This window comes from Plecotus auritus, assembly GCF_963455305.1.
Source record: "Plecotus auritus genome assembly, chromosome: 7".
In the NCBI taxonomy this organism is placed as follows: domain Eukaryota; kingdom Metazoa; phylum Chordata; class Mammalia; order Chiroptera; family Vespertilionidae; genus Plecotus; species Plecotus auritus.
In genome coordinates, this window is record NC_137774.1 from 32,814,229 (window position 1) to 32,833,710 (window position 19,482).

Sequence of the window (19,482 nt, forward strand, 5' to 3'; positions counted from 1 at the left end):
AGAAATATGTTCAAAGGCACAGAGAGAGAGAACAGTTGGAGTACCCTGAAGTCTATGGAATGTAAACAGATTTTATAAAATGGGGGCAAAAGAAGCTTTTGGAGTAATTTGAGGATATTGGTATTTGGGAGCACTTCAAAAATGGGTTCTCTACCTACTGCAGAATCTGTCACAAGCTCCAGGATGAAGAAAATAAAATAACATTTTCATAAAAACAATCTTATATTTTAGGACTATAAGGTCATTTTTTTCTTTTAATCCTCACCAGAGGATATTTTTTCCATTTATTTTTAGAGAGAGTGGAAGGAAGGGGGAGAGATACAGAGAGAGAAACATCAACGTAAGAGACACATCAACCTGCGAGCCAGCACCTCATGTACTTGCCCTGACTGAAATCAAACCCACAACCTTTCAGTCTGTGGGCTGACATTCTATCCACTGAGCCAAACCCGCTAGGACAGTATAAGGTCATATTTAATTTATCATCTACATAGGACTGTGACAATTTTATATGTAAATATTCAAATAAGGAGATAAGGAAAATATCTGAATAGATTACTATGGTCAATTCGTATATGACATATAATCTATATGCAATCCTAATTTCAGAAAAGTAATAAAAAGGAAAGTCACAAATAAGAGAAGTATCTAAGGAAAAGAATAAAAAACTAAAATGAAAGTTAAAAGTTTATCTGTGCTTATCCACAAAATAAAATGTTTACAAAAAATTACTTTTCATACTTCAAAATATGCTGCTCCAAATTTTTAAATAAAAAGCAAACCAAAGTAAACTCCCCAAAGGAACAGTAACCCAATTACTCACCATATTGTTAACATTCTTTAAAATAGTAGTGAGGCCACTTATAACCAAAGAAAACTTGTATTTGGAAATATTGATAAGACATTCCTTGTTGTGTTCGGTACTGACTTTGGTATGTGTGTTCTGCTGTCCTGTTTTTATTGGAAGCTTAAAAAAAAAAAGAAAGAAAAGACATGTTAGCTTACACTTGAAAATGACTAAAAAGAACTCTATTCCTCATTGAAAATCATGAGATTTTAGGAAAATCTTATCAACCAATTACCTATATTAGTATCTTAAGCTCCAATTTTCTATATATAATAGCATTTATAGCAAATCTAAAATCTTTGGAAATTTCAATTTTTGCAGCTCTCCTTCTGGAAGTCATAAGCTCTATCTACGAAATTAAATCCTTACCCAGCTCTATATAAAAAAGAATGATGACTCACAGAAATAGAGCTATTTCCTTGTAGCTAAAAATTATTTCAGAGAATGTCTGCAATAAAATGTATACAATCCTTTCTCTTAGACATTGAATTCAAGCACTAACAGAACATGAGACCAAAAAAAAAAAATCTATGTCCCATACCTCTAGTTAATCATAGCAAACTGCAAATTGTTAAAAAATTAGAACAAACTGTATACCCTGGAATAAACAGAGTAAAAGGCTGGCTCAGGTAAGATAACCTCTCTCAGGTACACAGTTGAGGAAGTAATGGCACAACAAATAGATAAATCTCAAGAAAAATATATCCTTTAAGGGGACCACATTTACATTTATCTGAGAATGAGTTAAGTTGTATTACCAAGAAGTTCACATCTATTCTGTTCCAAAGTAGCATTTTGGTATTGAAAGCACCATGAGCATACTTATTATTTAATTATTAGATCCCGCCAATGCTAATCAAGAACACTGGTAAGGTTCCATGGTGAAAAACAAAACTCAGTCCATCTTTCTCATTTCTAACTGGTGCAAATAAAGGTAAAAAGAGACTGAGTTTCCTTAGTTAATAATAAGTGACTAATTCAAGAGTAAAGAAGTACTCAATAAAAGAGGGAAAGCATTTTTAGACTTTGGAGGAAGGGGCAGAACAGAACCTATAGAATTGCATAATATTAAGTATAAAGATTAAAAGGGGAAAATATCTGAAAGATCAAAAAGGGGGTGTATTTAGAAGCCATCTGCGGCTGTAATGTAGCTTGTGAATCTCCCCAAATCCCTTTGTGATGGTTAATTTTATGTGTAAAATTGATTGGATAACAAGGTTCATAGGTATTTGGCTAAACATTATTATTTCCATGTGTGTCTCTGAGAGTGTGTCTGGATTATAACAGCATTTGCATAGATACACCTAGTAAGCTAGTTCTCCTCGCCCTATTATGCGTGGGCATCATCCAATCCATTGAGGGCCTAAATACAACAAAAAGGCAGAGAGGAAGGAAGAATTAGTCCCTTCCACCAGGCTGTTTGAGCTAGGACATTGACCTTCTGCCCTGGCAATCCTGGTTCTCAGGTCTTCAGATTCAAACTACCCAGACTAGCTAGAATCTACATTATCAGCTCCCCAGGTTCTCAGGCCTTTGGACTCATACTGATGAATTACATCACCAACCTTCCTGGGTCTCCAGCTTACAGATGGCAGATAATGGGATTTTTCAGCCTCCATAATGACATAAGCCAGGTCCTCATCTCTCTCTCTCTCTCTCTCTCTCTCTCTCTCTCTCTACACACACACACACACACACACACACACACACACACACACACACACACACATTGTATGGCAAAAGGGACTTCATAAATGCAATTAAGGTCCCTAATCAGTTCACTTTGAGTTAATCAAAAGGAAGATTACTTGAATGAGCCTGTCCCAACCAGCTGAATCATAAGAGATTTAAAGCCACAAAAATGCTTTCTGTTGGCCTTGAAGAAGCAAACTACCTTACTGTGGGGAAGGTCACATGGCAGGAAAGAGCAAGTGGCCTCTCCAAGCTGAGGGCCTCAGTTCTGCAACTGAAAGAATCTAAATTCTACCAGCCAATGAGAATGGGTGGAACTCAAGCTTCAAATAAACTCACAGCCCCGACCAACACCCTGAGTTCAATCTAGTAAGAGCCTGAGCAGAGAACCAGCTAACCAATGCCCAGATCCCTGACCCACAAAAACTGTTAGGTAATTTTGTGGGCTTTTATTAAAGCATTGTTTATAGTTTGTTACAGGCAACAGGAAACTAATAGAACTACTAAATCTGTATCTTCAAATGCATTATCCAAATGCCTACTTGGAATCTCCACACAGGTATCTTTTAGGCACTTCAAACTCAGTGTTCCTAAAATTTAATTTATAATCTTCCTACTATGTTTTCTTTTTTAGTAAATAGTACCTTGATCTATCCTGTTTCTCACTTCCTTTATTCCCTTCCTTTCACACACACACCCCTCCGCTTTTTTTTTTTTTTCAATTTTTATTGATTTCAGAGAGGAAGGGAGAGGGAAAGAGATAGAAACATCAATGATGAGAGAGAATCATTGATCGGCTGCCTCCAGCACACCCCAACTGAGGATTAAGCCCGCAACCCAGGCATGTGCCCTTGATGGGAATCGAACCTGGGACCCTTCGGTCCACAGTCTGACACTCTATCCACTGGGCCAAACAAGCTAAGGCCACCCCCCTTCCCCTTTAGTTAGTCAGATAGATAAAAAACGAGACAAATAACTGGGCATGCACAACTCAGCTCTACCCTCTTCTCTTGGGATCAGGCTTGCTGCAGAGTACAAGAATGTTCCCCTATGTCAGTGGTCGGCAAACTCATTAGTCAACAGAGCCAAATATCAACAGTACAACGATTGAAATTTCTTTTGAGAGCCGAAAACCGACTTCTGCGCATGGGCCACGAAGTTTCAATCGCACTGTACGTGCGCGCCCGCACATGGTATTTTGTGGAAGAGCCACACTCAAGTGGCCAAAGAGCCGCATGTGGCTCGCGAGCCGCAATTTGCCGACCACTGCCCTATGTCAACATGCCAAGAGTTGATCAGGGGCCTAGCACTGCAGAGGAGAGTGAGCAACACTGCTTGGGAATGGATGGGTAAGTCTGACTAATTCTGAGATGTACTTAATAGGCTCATTTGGGTCTCCAACATCACAATGACCAGTAAAACTTTTATTTCATATATGTTTTGGCCTCCATCTTTTCTCTTCTACTTCTCAACTTATTCACAAGCCAGGCATGTATTCAGGGCCCCCAGGCTCCCATAAACAGCACAAAAATCTATGCAGAGGGAGTAGTAAATGACCAAGATTTTGTCAGAGAAGGTGGTCAGGGAAAGCTTCCTGGACACCTAAATAAAGTAAGAGAATGGGAAGATCCATGCAAAAATCTGAAGAAGATGGCAGGTAAAAAAAATAAATAAATAAAAAATAGAGCTGATGTTGGGGTGAGTGTGGCATATTCAAAGCCTAGCTAAGAAGCTACTGTGGCTAAACCAAAGGTAACAAATGAAGAAAGCTTAGGAGAAAAGGTCAGAGAAAAGCAGGCGTGAATCAGATCATGGAAAGCCATTCGAGCCATGTTAAGAGCTTTGAGTATATTCTGAATTTGATGATGTGGCAGGTTATATTTTCTAAGTATGGTTACAGTATCTCTCATCCCACATGCTCTCCTGCAATAAGACCTTGCCATTCCCACATCAAGAAGTAGAGTCTACTTTCCATTTTCCTTTTTTTTTCCCCCATCTAGGCAGATCTTGTGAGTGTTCTGACCAACAAAATATGGCAGAAGGGACACTGTGCCAGGAACAGCACTTAATTGGTTTGATCATTTTTCTTTCCCTCCTCCGGGAAGCCAACATGTAAAAAAATGTGATTACTTTGAGACCATGGTGTAGGAAGCCCAGTCCACATAGAGAAATTCTAAAGAATGACATGCCATGTAGAGAGAAAGGCAAAAGGCACTGAGGTACCAGACATTTGGCTGAAGAAGTCATAGGAAGGGAGGGATTCCCCAGCCCCTTTCATCCCACCCATGGAGCATGCAACTATCCAGATGAACTGGTCATGAATTTCTGACTCGCAAAATTGTGAGCAAAACGGGTTGTTTTAAGCTTTAGAGGAGTCAGCGATAGATAATGAGAGGAGGAGAAGAAAAAACTGAGGGATGTAAATAAGGAAGTAACATGAACTGATTTATGTTTTAAAAAGAGCCTTCTTGCTGCTGTATATTAGAAGATAGTTTAGGCAAGAGAAAGTGGTAGCTCAAGTTAAGTTATTAAGAGTAGAGGAAAAATACTGAGATAGTTATTATAGATTTGGAAGATGGGGAGGCAGGTATTTAAAATGGCAAGCTGATTCTGAAGTTCACTAAAAATAAATCTATGCAAATACCAAAGAAATTTTTGAAAAACAAGAACAAGAGAAGACATATTATCAGGTACTGGAACATTCCATTGAGCTCTTATAACAAAACCAGTACATAATAAGCATAACTAATTAAAGACATAAAGCAGTTATTAGTATGTACATGGAAGTTTAATATGGTAAAGGTAATATTTCAAATCAGTGGTAGAAGAATGGATTTGTCAATAAAATATTACCAGGTCAACTAGCTATCCTCTGGAAAAATAACATACCAAATTTAAAAATGTGGGAGGTGGGAAGGGCTACTATGAAAAAAACACACAAAACAAAGCCATAAAACTATTAGGGAAAATACCAAAGAATAACTTCATTATATCGAGGTAAGGCAGATTTTCCTAAGCAAGACAAAATCCAGAAACCAGAAAGAAAAAAAACATACACATATATTTGCCTACATAAAAATGTTTAAGTTCTGTTAAAAAAAAGAGGGTGAGGGCATTATACTACAGCACTGACAAATAAAAAGACAAGTAACAGACAAGAAGTAAAAGAATGCACAGCCCTGGCCCGTGTGGCTCATCCCATACACTGAAAGGGTTGTGGGTTCAATTCCCGGTCAGGGCACATCCCAGGTTGCAGGCTTGATCCCCAGTAGGGTTACAAAGGAGGCAGCCAATCGATATTTCTCTCTCTCTCCTCCTTTCCCTTCCTCTTTCTCTAAAATTCAATTTTATTTTATTTTTTTATTATTTTTTTATTGTCTAAAGTTTTACATATGTCTCCTTTTTCCCCAATTGACCCCCTCCTCCATCCCTTACCAGCCCGGGCAAGCCCCCACCACTCCAGTGTCTGTCCATTGGTTATGCATACATATAAGTCCTTTGGTTGCTCTCTAATCCCCTCCCCTACCATTTGTCTCTATTCTTGTTCATCAAATTATGTTGATCATTATATCCCACATATGAGTGAGATCATGTGATATTTATCTTTCTCCGACTGGCTTATTCGCTTCCATCCATGCTGTTGCAAATGGTAAAAGTTCCTTCTTTTTAATAGCGGCATAGTATTCCATTGTGTAGATGTACCACAGTTTTCTAATCCATTCATCTGCTGATGGGCACTTACGCTGTTTCCAAATCTTAGCTATTGTAAATTGTGCTGCAATGAACACAGGGGTGCATATATCCTTTGTGATTGGTGTTTCTGTTTTCTTGGGATATGTTCCTAGAAGTGGGATCACTAGGTCAAATGGGAGTTCCATTTTTAACTTTTTCAGGAAACTCCATACTGTTCTCCACAGTGGCTGCACCAGTCTGCATTCCCATCAACAGTAAAGGAGGGTTCCTTTTTCTCCACATCCTCACCAGCACTTGTCATTTGTTGATGATAGCCATTCTGACAGGTGTGAGATGGTATTTCATTGTTTTTTTTATTTGGATCTCTCGGATGATTAGTGACTTTGAGCATGTTTTCATATGCCTCTTGGCCTTCCTTCTGTCTTCTTTCGAAAAGTATCTATTTAGGTCCGTTGATCATTTTTTGACTGGATTATCTTCCTTTCGTTGAATTGTATTAAGTTCCCTGTAGATGTTGGAGATTAAGCCCTTATCGGTGATAACATTGGCAAATATGTTCTCCCATGAAGTGGGCTTTCTTGTTGTTTTGTTGATAGTTTCTTTTGCTGTGCAGAAGTTTTTTATTTTGATGTAGTCCCATTAGTTTATTTTCTCCTTAGTCTCCATTGCCCTAGGGGCTGTGTCTGTAGAGATATTGCTATGACATATGTCTGCTATTTTGCTGCCTATGGAGTCTTGTTAGGATTTTTATGGTTTCCCATCTTACATTCAAGTCCTTTAGCCATTTTGAGTTTGTTTTTGTATATGGTGTAAGTTGGTGGTCTAGTTTCATTTTTTTGCATGTATCTGTCCAAATTTCCCAGCACCATTTATTAAAGAGACTGTTTTGACTCCATTGTATGCTCTAAAATTCAATTTTTTAAAAAAGTCTTTAGCCCTAGCCAATTCAGCTCAGTAGATAGAGCGTCAGCCTGTGGACCAAAGAGACCCCCCCCCCCCCCCCCCCGCCCACCACCCGGTTCAATTCCATTTGAGGGCAAGTAAAGTGGTTGCAGGCTTCTCCCCAGGCGCAGGGGGCCCTGGTTGGGGCTCATGCAGGAAGCAACCAATCCATGTGTTTCTCTCACATAGATGTTTCTCTCTGTCTTTCCCTCTCTCTTCCACTCTCCCTAAAAATCAATGGAAAAATATCCTCAGGTGAGGATTAACAACAAAAAATAAAATTAAAAAGTCTTTCAAAACATAATGTGAAAAAACTAGCAGCCAAAAGGTTTACATAACTAATACATAAGGTTGTATTATATGTTAATCAGACTATTCAGTGGAAAAACTGTTGAAGAAATATGAAGCAATTCACAGATGAGTAGCTAGTAAATATATGAAAACATGTTCAATTTCACTAATAACTCTAAAAGTACAAAATAATATTAGACCATTTTTGTAACTCTACATTTTTCCAAAATAAAATTAAGTACTATTAAAAAAATAATGCATAAGGAAATTACTATGCCTGGAGTGGGTATTTTAAAAAATAAAAGGAACAAAATTTTTAAAAGATAGGGTAATTGTAATTGAGAAAACTGTGAGGGTTTTTTCTTTTTCTTTATTTTTATGATTTCCTCTTATTTTCAATTGGCATGTATTACTTTCCCAACTGGGGAAAAAAAGTAAATTAAGCTCTTCTTTAAACATTTCATGCTACCATACATAAATCTTTGTATATTATGGCAGAAATGTAAATGATCTAAACTACATAAAGAAAAATAATCTCCTTTTAACGAGAATCTATATTTAATAAACTGTTAGCTACTTAAGATACAAGATTTCAACAAATAAGAGGATTTAGCAAGAAAAAGCATAACATTAAGCAAAGCACAGTGAACAATGGATAATTTGTTTCTAGTTACACTCAGAAAATTCTTCAAAAGGTCACAAGCTAAAATCTTTGCTCTGTGTACATTTTAACCAGTTTCTAAAAGGCCCTTCGGACCATGATGGGGGGTAGGGGTGACATTAAAATTCACTTAACATAAATTTTCATCTAATGAAAGAAAAGGCTAAGAAAAAATCATATTAGGGGGAAAAACACATAGAAAAAAAATCATACTAGGAAAAAAAGACACATAAGCTGTGGCTACCAAACATAAATCAGGAAAAGGTATCAAATGTTCATATTGGTTATTAGTAACACATTTCCCAAGGTGGACTCTGCACCACTGTAATATGACTTTATATGGCATCTAATGTGTGGGTGTGGGTGTGTGTTTGGGCTAGAAATGGGATGTAGGATATTAGCAGGATGAGTAAGGCATTCATGTGGACAAAATGGAGCATGAGGAGGGTACCCACATATAGAAGGCAGCCCAGCAAAGAATGTTAGCACATGAATGCGGAAAGGAGTGAATCCCATAGAGAGGGAAGCCAGGCATAAGATATTAGAAATCCATGAAGGGTGCCCAGCTGGCGTGGCTCAGTGGTTGTGCAGCGATGTATGAACTAGGAGGTCACTGTTTGATTCCCAGTAAGGGCATATGCCCTGGTTGCAGGCTCTATAGGGGGGTGCAGGAAGCAGCCAATCAATGATTCTCTCTCATCATTGATGTTTCTATCTCTCTCTCCCTCTCCCTTCCTCTCTGAAATCAATTAAAAAAAATCTTATTAAAAAACAATTATGCTAAGTGAAATAAGCCAGTCAGAGAAAGATAAATATCACATGATCTCACTCATTTATGGAATATAATGAACAACATAAACTGATGAACAAAAACAGATCCAGAGACAGAGAAACATAGATCAGACTGTCAAACCTTAGAGCAGTGGTTCTCAACCTTTCTAATGCCGCAACCCTTTAATACAGTTCCTCATGTTGTGGTGACCCCCAACCATAAAATTATTTTCGTTGCTACTTCATAACTGTAATTTTGCTACTGTTATGAATCGTAATGTAAATATCTGTGTTTTTCCAATGGTCTTAGGCGACCTTGCTAGTGGTTCTCAACCTGTGAGCCTAAGACCATCGGAAAACACAGATATTTACATTACGATTCATAACAGTAGCAAAATTACAGTTATGAAGTAGCAACGAAAATATTTTTATGGTTGGGGGTCACCAAAACATGAGGAACTGTATTAAAGGGTTGCGGCATTAGAAAGGTTGAGAACCACAGCCTTAGAGGGAAGGTAGGGGAGAGTGGGGGTAAGGGAGAGAGATCAACCAAAGGACTTGTAGGAATGCATATAAGCCTAACCAATGGACACAGACAACAGGGGGGTGAGGGGATGAGTGTGTGTGTGGGGGGGGGGGGGGAAGAGGGAATAAGAACACATATGTAATACCTTAATCAATAAATAAATTAAAAGAAAGAAAGAAATCCACGCAGAGTAAGAAAGGTATCTACATAGGAGAGCAGGCCACAAAGGATGTCAGAGCCTAAATGGGATAGGGAAGGTGTCAAAGCATGAATGGAATGAAAAGATAAGAGATTGGGGCCCAGTAAGGGGTGCTGGACTTGGCTGTGCTTCTGCATGGTAGGAAGAGGGAAGTTCTAGCACAAAGTATGAGCAGGATAAAGAGGATGTTCACACAGGGAGACAGCACAGGATATGAGCCTGAGCAAGGTAAGAAGAACATCCACTAGGGTTGAAAATGGGGGCTCAGGGATATAGCAAGGGGTGTTGGAGCCCAAGCACAGTGAGTAGGGAGGGCATTTGTGCTTAGGAGTAGGTGGTGATGGGGAAATGACAGTGATGGCAGGTTGGTTACATAAAAGGGGACTGATCAAATAAGTAAATATATTAAGAATAACAAGAGCCAGGTTTCTTACTGCTGAAGTTACAAATAGTGCACAGCGGCTTTTGCATATGAATGGCCTGCCCTATCAAACTGCAGCTGGGTCAGCTCCAAAACTTCCAAACCCCAAGCAAAGAGGAGAAATCTGCAGATCTTGCTGCAGCTCCTGCTGGGTGGCCTCAGACAGTAGCTGACTTGCACCTCCTTGAAGATCCAGGAGCCAGGGTACCTAGTGGTCAGTGTGAGACAACACCAGATTTCAACTCTTCAAATCCATAAGCAACACACTCAAGAGGCAGACTCAGTGAGCACCAAAGCCCCACTGAAGCAAGTCCTGCCCCATAAGGGTGTCTCCAGCACAGCAGTTCTCCCAGCATAGACACAGCTGATCCTCACAGCCAATTGGCCTGGAGGTCAAGTCCTCCCAGTGTACCAAAAGCAATTAAGGCTTAACTACAACAATACTGTGCACTCAGCCCACAAAGGGGTGCACCAAGAGTGTCCACCTCAGGTGATTGGGGAGGCTGAGCCACTGGGCCCTATAGGTCACCTACCACACAAAGCCACTCCATCAACACAGGCCAAAATGTGGAGACAAAGAAACATGTCACGAATGAAAGAAATGGAGGAAAGCAAACTACTGGATATAGAGTTCAAAACCACATTTATTACTCAAGAATCTTCTAGAAACGGCCAAGAAACTTAGTGAGACCTCTGAGGAACTTAGTGAGACCTTCAAGAATCTTAATGAGAATGCCAAAAAAATGGAAAAGGACCAGTCAGAAATTAAGTATACACTGTCTGAAATAAAGAATAATATACAGAAACCCAACAGTAGACTAGAGGACCCCAAGAATTAAACCAAAGATTTGAAATATGAGGAAGCAAAAAACACCCAAGCAGAAAAACAAAAAGAAAAAAGAATTAAAAAATATGAAGATAGTGTAAGGAGCCTCTGGGACAACCTCAAGCGTACCAACATCCGAATTATGGAGGTGCCAGAAGAAGAGAGCAAGATGTTGAAAACCTATTTGAAGAAATAATAACAGAAAACATTCCCTACCTGGTGAAAGAAATAGACTTACAAGTCCAGGAAGCACACAGAACCCCAAACAAAAGGAATCCAAAGAGGACCACACCAAGACCCATCATAATTAAAATGCCAAGAGCAAAAGACAAAGAGAGAATCTTGAAAGCAGCAAGAGAAAAACAGTTACCTATAAGGGAGTATTCATACAACTGTCAGCTGATTTCTCAACAGAAGCTATGCAGGCCAGATGGGAGTGGCAAGAAATATTCAAAGTGATGAATAGCAAGAACCTACAACCAAGATTACTCTACCCAGCAAAGTTATCATTCAGAATTGAGGGTCAAACAAAGAGCTTCACAGATAAGAAAAAGCTAAAGGAGTTCATCACCACCAAACCAGAATTATATGAAATGCTGAAAGGTATTCTTTAAGAAGAGGAAGAAGAAGAAAAAGGTAAAGATAAAAATTATGAACAACAAATACATGTCTATCAACAAGTGAATCTAAAAATCAAGTCAATAAAAAAAAATCTGATGAACAGAATAAACTGGTGAATATAATAGAATCAGGGTCATAGAAAGGGAGTGGACTGACAATTCTCAGGGGGAAGGGAACATGAGGGGTGCGGGAAGAGATTGGACAAAAATCTTACACCTATGGATGAGGACAGTGGTTGGGGGTAAGGGCATGGGGGGTGGGAATCAGGTGGAGGGGAGCTATGAGGGGAAAAAAGAGGAATATCTGTAATAATCTGAACAATAAAGATTTATTTTTTAAAAAAGAAGTTACAAATAAAGAAGGGGGAAAATTACAAAGACTCCCCTAGTGTTCAACTAAAATTAGAAATGGTATAAACATACAGTTTTCAATAGAGATGTAAAATTAAATATTGATATAAACATGTACACACAAACAGATGAATATGAATACATACGTTCCCTAGTTCTGTCCATTGAGAAGACTTCGAAACAATGACAACTCAGTAGTAATGAGTGCATCTAGCCCCCAGATCTTGGTTTCTAAATACCATTCTCCAATAAAAAGAACCAGGGCTCTTTAGAAAAATAATTTGTTCCAGCCCTGACAAAACAAAAGTTCTGAGAAGCCTGGAATATTTTCTTGTTCCAAAAAGAAGGGAAATGCTCAAAGAATGATAAAGGCATGTCAAAAGGACACAGAAGCCAGATGGAAGGGGCTCTCACTGGCCAAACCTAAAATAATTTGAACAAGAAAACAAATAATGATTAAACAGATTATTATTCACTGAATAACAGAAAACTTTTAGTCTGTACTCATCGAAATAAATATTTAAACTGAAAGCCTGATGAGACTGGAATACTTAAGTGTCTAAGAACCCCCATAGAATGTGTGTGTTTACAAGGGAAAAAGAGTTAACTTCACTAAGAAGCTTGTCTTACCACCTTATCAAGTGATCAAAGTTAGCATCCTCAATAATGGGATGATCTAAACTGTGCCATCTGATAGGATAAAATGAAAAAAAAAAAAAAAAAAACATTGTATCTGAGATATTCCTATAAAAAATGTATATGGTAAGCCCAAAATGAGGGAAAACTTACAAAGTAAGTAAGTGATCTATAGTCTTCAAAAGCATTTGGACTTGATCCTTTTGATATAAAGGACATTGTTATGACAAATGGCCAAACTTCAATGGGGCCTGAGAATGAGATAGTAGTAGTAATATATCATTGGAATTTCCTGATTTTCATAAGTGTATGTAATGTAGTAGCATGTTTTAATTTGTGGGAAAGGTAATATAAAGTATTCAGGGGTGATAGGGCATTATATTAAGCAACTTATACTCAAATGGTATGGGAAAATGTAGTTTGTGCTTGTAGCTTTTCTGAAAGTTTATTATTGCTTCAAAATTTTTAAAAGATTAAAAAGTTCTGATTCAGTTCTAATTCCATATAGGTTAAACAGGTTTTGGAGGGATTTACATCAGCATTTCTATGGAGAAATAGCAGCTGAGCTGCACATTAACTTGTAAATGGCAGTATATATCCTATTCACAGGTTGAAAGTTATACTGCCCTTAGGAATGGCAGCTTTCCAAAATCTGATGCTCAAACTCAGGATTCAAGAAGAAAAAGTACCTCCAAAAGCTACAAAATAATTTTGTTCCTAAACTCAAATAAAAGTCTCCTGGTTCTTAATTTAATTTATAGACAAGTCCCTTGTTCTCTACCCGTAAGTACTAACACAGCCGTGGGCAAACTACAGCCCGCGGGCCGGATCCGGCCCGTTCGGCTGTTCTATCAGGCCCGCGGAGCCGAAAGAGGGGAGGGTTCTCTTGCTCTCCCCTCCGCTCCTTCACCAACAGTAGTGTTAACATGGCAACGTCGGGAAACACGGCCGCAGCTCCTTCTTCCTTCATTCAGAAGGAACAACCTCTCAATCTTCCAGAGGCTCCTTGTAATGCCCGCGGACGCGTCCCCCGACATCACCCTGGGAATGCGTAGACACGTTATCGTGGTGATGTAGGGAGACACGCCCCTGGAGAGCACAGTATCAGAGCATTAGCTAAAAAGGAGACCAACAACACTGTTCCCACTGAAGTTGATGTTTTAAAGACCAAAAACCTTTCAACCCAGTCTACATTGCCATCTACATCTATGTCCCGGGCATAATTTGGAAGTTGCACTAAAGAAAATGTTTAATTTACTGTTACACATTTGGTTCTTTTCTATTTGTTTTAGTTTTAAATTATTTTATTATATTTAAGTTTAATTTGAAAGGCTTTTGTACCTTTCCTTTGTTAGGCAATTTTATTTTGCCTTTGCCATCTTCAATATAAGGTATGTTATTGTGCTATGATTCCTCCATTTTTTGAAGTTTCAAATTATAATAATTAGTGTTTACATTCTTCTTGTTAAAATGTTTGAAATGAATAAAACCATTGAAATAAATAAAAAAAAGACCGTACCCTTTTATGTAATGATGTTTACTTTGAATTTATATTAGTTCACACAAACACTCCATCCATGCTTTTGTTCCGGCCCTCCGGTCCAGTTTAAGAACCCATTGTGGCCCTCGAGTCAAAAAGTTTGCCCACCCCTGCTAGTCTGTAGATAATTTGGTGATTTCAGAGGAAAAATCAAACAACTATTTTCTTCATTTACATCTTATAAACTTGAACCACAAAATAGTATTTCCACAATAATCCTATTACTTCCTAATTGAGTGAAAAATCCCCATACCATAAACCACCAGCCTCGTCCCTCCCTCTAGCTCTTAGAATCCTGGAACCAGACATATAACCAGACATATATCTTCCCAGGTAAGCAACTGAGCAGCACTTTCCCAGAGAAACTGAATGCCCAAAGAAAGACCTGCATTTGGAGATATTTCAACAATAAAGCTACCTTATCACAAACTCATCTATAATAATAAAAGTGTAATATGCTAATTAGACCGAACAGCCTAACGACCTTCTGGACATCATTCTGGACAAAGCCGTGGCAGTGGGGGCCGAGGCAGAGGTGGTTAGGGGTGATCAAGCAGGCAGGCGAGTGGTTAGGGGCGATCAGGCAGGCAGGCGAGTGGTTAGGGGTGATCAGGCAGGCAGACAGAGTGGTTAGGGGCAATCAGGCAGGCAGGCAGAGCTGGTTAGGGGCAATCAGGCAGGCAGAAGAGTAGTTAGGGGTGATCAGGCAGGCAGGCAGGCAAGCAATTAGGAGCCAGTGGTCCCGGATTAGGAGAGGGATGTCTGACTGCCAGTTTAGGCCCAATCCCACACGGATCCCTAGGGGATCGTGCCTAAACTGGCAGTCAGACATCCCCCGAGGGGTCCCAGATTGCAAGAAGGTGCAGGCTGGGCTGAGGGGGACACCCACCCCACCCCCACCTCCCGTGCACAAATTTCGTGCACCGGGCCTCTAGTCTACAATAAAGTTCATGTACATAAGCTTCCAATTCTCTCACATTTAAAGGTAAATATTTAAAGTGAGATCAGAGAGCCAAGCATAAGGAAGGCTTGTTAACATGAAAGAAAGGGAATCAAGTAATATGCACACATTAATTTTGAGGGAAAAAAAATGACAAGGCAGGCATCGATGAGAAGAAAACTTCACACTCACATAATTATATACATCCTGAAAGACATTAGGAAAAATTTTAAAGAATGCTATTTTAAAGAGAAGTGAGAATAAAGACCAGTAAAGAACATTCAAAAACTTAAATATGTCATGAGTCCCTGAGACAACTCCTAGGTTCACTGGTTTGCTAGAAGGACTCAAAGGACTCAACATGTCACATTTACAGCTATGAGTTAATACAGCAAATGGATACAAAGCAAAGTAAGTAAAAGGAAAAGATGCGAGATCCAGAGTAAACAAGATATAAGCTTCCAAGAGTCTCCTCCCAGTGGAATAAGACCGGACATGCTAAATTCCTCCAGAAATGAATTATGACAATACATGTGAAATATTGTCTACCAGGTAAGTTCACTGGAGACTCAGTGCTCATGGTTTTTATTGGGGTGCCCTCTGCCTAGCACATACCAAAGTTCCAGGCACCCAGAAGAAAATCAGGTGCTCAGCATAAATCATATTGACATAGTTTAAGCACAGAGTTCCATTTTTATCAAGGTCTGCTAGGAACCCTTCCAAAATCCAAGTTCCCAGACACCAGCCAAGAGACAACCTAGCAAGTAGAACTTTCTGAGGATAACAGTCTCAGGCCTGCAATGTTAACTTTCCACGGAGTGATAAAATAAAACATTACAGAGTTGTAAGATAAAGTCAAGACTCTCTCCAGGAAAAAAAAACAAACAAAAGAAAACACTATGAGAGAAAAGTCTCTAAAATTACATGATCAATCAATTCCAATATATGAAAAAGAAGAGAAAAAAAAAGAAATTAACAAAGAATTAATATAAGAAACTTCCCAGAAACTCATAGATAAAAAAAACAGACTGCCAGCTGTTGGAAGGGAAGGGCTTGAAGGTCTGGGTGAAAAGGTAAAGGGATTAAGCAAATAAATAAGTAACATCATAGACACAAACAGTATGGTGATTGCTAGAGGAAAAGGGGTTGGAGGAGGTAGAAGAGAGTAAAGGGGGGATAAATGGTGAATAAGGAGTCTTGACTTCAGGTGATAACACACAATATACAGATAATGTACCATAGAACTGTACACCTGAACTTATATAATTTTACTAACCAATGTAACCCCAATAAATTCAATAAAAATTAAAATTATACTTAATTGAATTAAAAAAATAAAATTGGCAATCAAAAAAGAAGAAAGACATTTCCTATGCCTGAAGAGCATGAGTCTCCAAACTGAAAAAGATCCATTAGTTATCCAAGCATGTTATATTGAACTGAAGATTAGCAAAAACAACGAAAAAAACCCAAAGACTTCTAAAAATGAAAAAATAAGAAAATAAGTTTGCTTACAACATTATAGGAACTGGAATGGCATTAAATTTAGCAATAATCTTAGTGATAAGCTGAAAGGCAATGATGAAATGCTTTCAAAATTCTGATGATATTTTATTTTCATTTTAGAATTTAATACACAAATTATCAAGTTAGGAAAATGTAGAATAAAGGTATTCTCAAACATGGAAAGTCTCAAATTTTATTGCTTCTGGATTTCTTATTCAGCAAACTGTGGAGGATGTGCTCCAAACTAATGGGATCCATCGAACAGAGACATCAACACAGGAGAGAAGCAATGGGAATTTCCAAAATGATGATGAAGGGAGAACCCAGACTGACAGCTGCACACCTGGCCTAGTAAGCAGCTAACCCTAAACCAGGGAATGGGGTGAAATCCTCAGGGAAAACTATTTCAGTGAATAGATTAGTATGTTTGACCTTGTGTTAAAAGCAATACTAAGAGCATGTTAATGGTATAAAGAATTAACAGGTATTAAAAACAAAGTAAATGAAAAAAGTGAAGCAGTTACCAACTTGAAGCACAAAACGTTGTACAAGAAAATAAACTTACTCACTATACACTATTTGACTCAGCCTCAAACAATATTATATATACATCTAATTACAGTCCCAGAGGAGATTAATGTATTATTAATTAAAGAGGCAATATCTGAAAGGGTAATGGCATACCAGTTGATCCAGCGATCGTGCTCCTGGGGATTTACCCAAAAGAGTTGAAAACATGTTCACACAAAAACCTGTACATGAAGTTTATAGCAGCTTTACTCATAATTGCCAAAACATGGAAACAACCAAGATGTCCTTCAGTAGGTGAATAAACAAATAAAACTGGTACCACCAAACAATAAAATATTAATCAACACTAAAAAGAAATGAGCCATCAAGTCATCAAGCCATGAAAATATTTAAATGAACCTTAATGCATACTATGTAAAAGAAACCAATTTGGAAAGGCTACATACTGTATGATTCCAACAGTACGATATTATATGAAACTATAAAAACAGTAAAAAAAAAAATCAGTGGTTGCCAGGGCTGGGGTGGGATGATAAACAGGAAAAGCACACAAGATTTTTAGAACAGTAAAAATACACTGGCCCTAGCTGAGGGGCTCAGTTGACTGGAGAGTCGTCCCATACACCAAAAGGTTGTGGGTTCGATTCCTGATCAGGGTACATATTTAGGTTGTGGGTTGGATCTCCGTTGGGACACATACTGAAGGCAACTGATGGACATTTCTCTCTCATGTCGATGTGTCTATCTCTCTCTCCCCCTTCCTTTCTCTCTAAAATCAATAAAACATATCCTCAGGTGAGGATTTAAAAAAAAATACTTGACCCAGCCAGTATGGCTCAGTGTTGAACACCGACCTATGAACCAGGAGGTCAATTCCTGGTCAGGACACATGCCCTGGTTACAAGCTCAATCCCCAGTGGAGGGCATGCAGGAGGCAGCTGATCAATGATTCTCATCATTGATGTTTCTAGCTCTATCTCCCTCTCCCTCCCACTCTGAAATCAATAAAAATATTTTTTAAAATAAACAAAAATACTCTATGATATTATAATAATGGGTATATGTCATTTATACTTTGTCCAAACCCATAAAATGTACACCAGCAAGAGTGAACTTTAAGGTTAACTATGAACTTGGGGGTAATTATGATGGATAATGGATTACAATGTGTAGGTTCATTCTTGGTAAAAAGAAAAAAAGAAGTGTGTGTGTGTGTGTGTGTGTGTGTGTGTGTGTGTGTACCATTCTGGTACATGAACCAGAATGTGTAACAGCATGCGTGGGGGCAGAAAGTATAAGGGAAATCTCTTATCTTCCTCTCAATTTTGTTATAAACCTGAAACCGCTATAAAAAATAAAATCCTAAAAAAGCCAAGGTCAACTGTAAAAAAAATAAATAACATTTTTCAGAACTGTTAGACAATGACAATCCTCAGCTCCAAGAAGTACAAAAATCCAAAGCAGAATAAAAAGAAATCCATACACCTACAAATATTTCAGTGAAACTGCAGAACAACAAAGAAGAAAAGAACTAAAACAGAGAGAAAATATCACTTATAAAGTAATGGTAATTACTGACAACTAAATTCTCAACAGCAATGAGAGAGCTCAAAAAGATAGTTAACTGATTATCTTTAACATAGAAAGAAAAATAAGAATAATCACCACAACAAATCCTCATTAAAGGAAATTCTAAAGAATATGCATCAAGCAGAAGAATAATGAACCCAGAAAGAAAGTCTAGTCTGAGATTAAAGGGAAAATTTTTTTTACGTTGGACAAATAAAAGGTGCATAATAAAATGGCATAAGTGAATCCAAGTATATCAGTAATCACAATGAATATAATGGGCTAAACTCTCCACTTAGAAGAAAAAAATTCAGACTGGTCACATATGTGCTATCTACTAGAGATAGACTAACAAGGGCAAAAAGACTGAGGGCCAAAAAATGGGAAAAGATCTACCAAGCTATTATGAAACAAAAGTAAAGTGGAACCAACTTAGGCAAAAAAAAAAAAAAGTAGAAATGAAGTGGATCACTAGATAATAACATAAGAATCAAATTACCTGAGAGATACCATTTTAAACCTCTATGTGCCTAATACAACACATACACACATCCCAAAATTGACATATCTACAAGAAAAAGTTACAAAGCTACCAATACAGTGAAAAAATTTTTAGTATAGATATCTCAATAATAACATGTAGAAAAAAAAAAAACTATCAGAATTTAGAAGAGTTGACCTGCTTAATAAACTTGATCAAAATGGTATTTATAAAACTCATACCCAAGAACTAGGAACAACACATTATTTTTAAGAACACATGGAATCTTCATAAAAATGAGACTTTGCATTTGTGTAATCAGATTCCAAGGTGGTCCCCCATTATCCTTGAATTTTATTATCTAGGCCTTTGTAAAACCTCTCCCAGCTTGTATATCAGGGTTGTTCTGCATGACCAATCTATCTATACTAATAAAAGA

General features: G+C 38.1%; 1 protein-coding gene across 11 annotated transcripts in view; it reads right to left on the reverse strand.

Moving 5' to 3' along the window:
* Positions 1 to 19,482, reverse strand: part of NF1 (neurofibromin 1) — a 242,644-nt gene that overhangs the window by 190,221 nt on the left and 32,941 nt on the right. For all 11 annotated transcript variants that reach the window (XM_080680674.1, XM_080680681.1, XM_080680682.1 and 8 more), the window contains one exon: positions 824 to 967. In XM_080680674.1, the coding sequence (XP_080536800.1) occupies positions 824 to 826 (3 nt within the window). In that variant the 5' untranslated portion in view covers positions 827 to 967. The remainder of the gene's footprint in view (positions 1 to 823; positions 968 to 19,482) is intronic.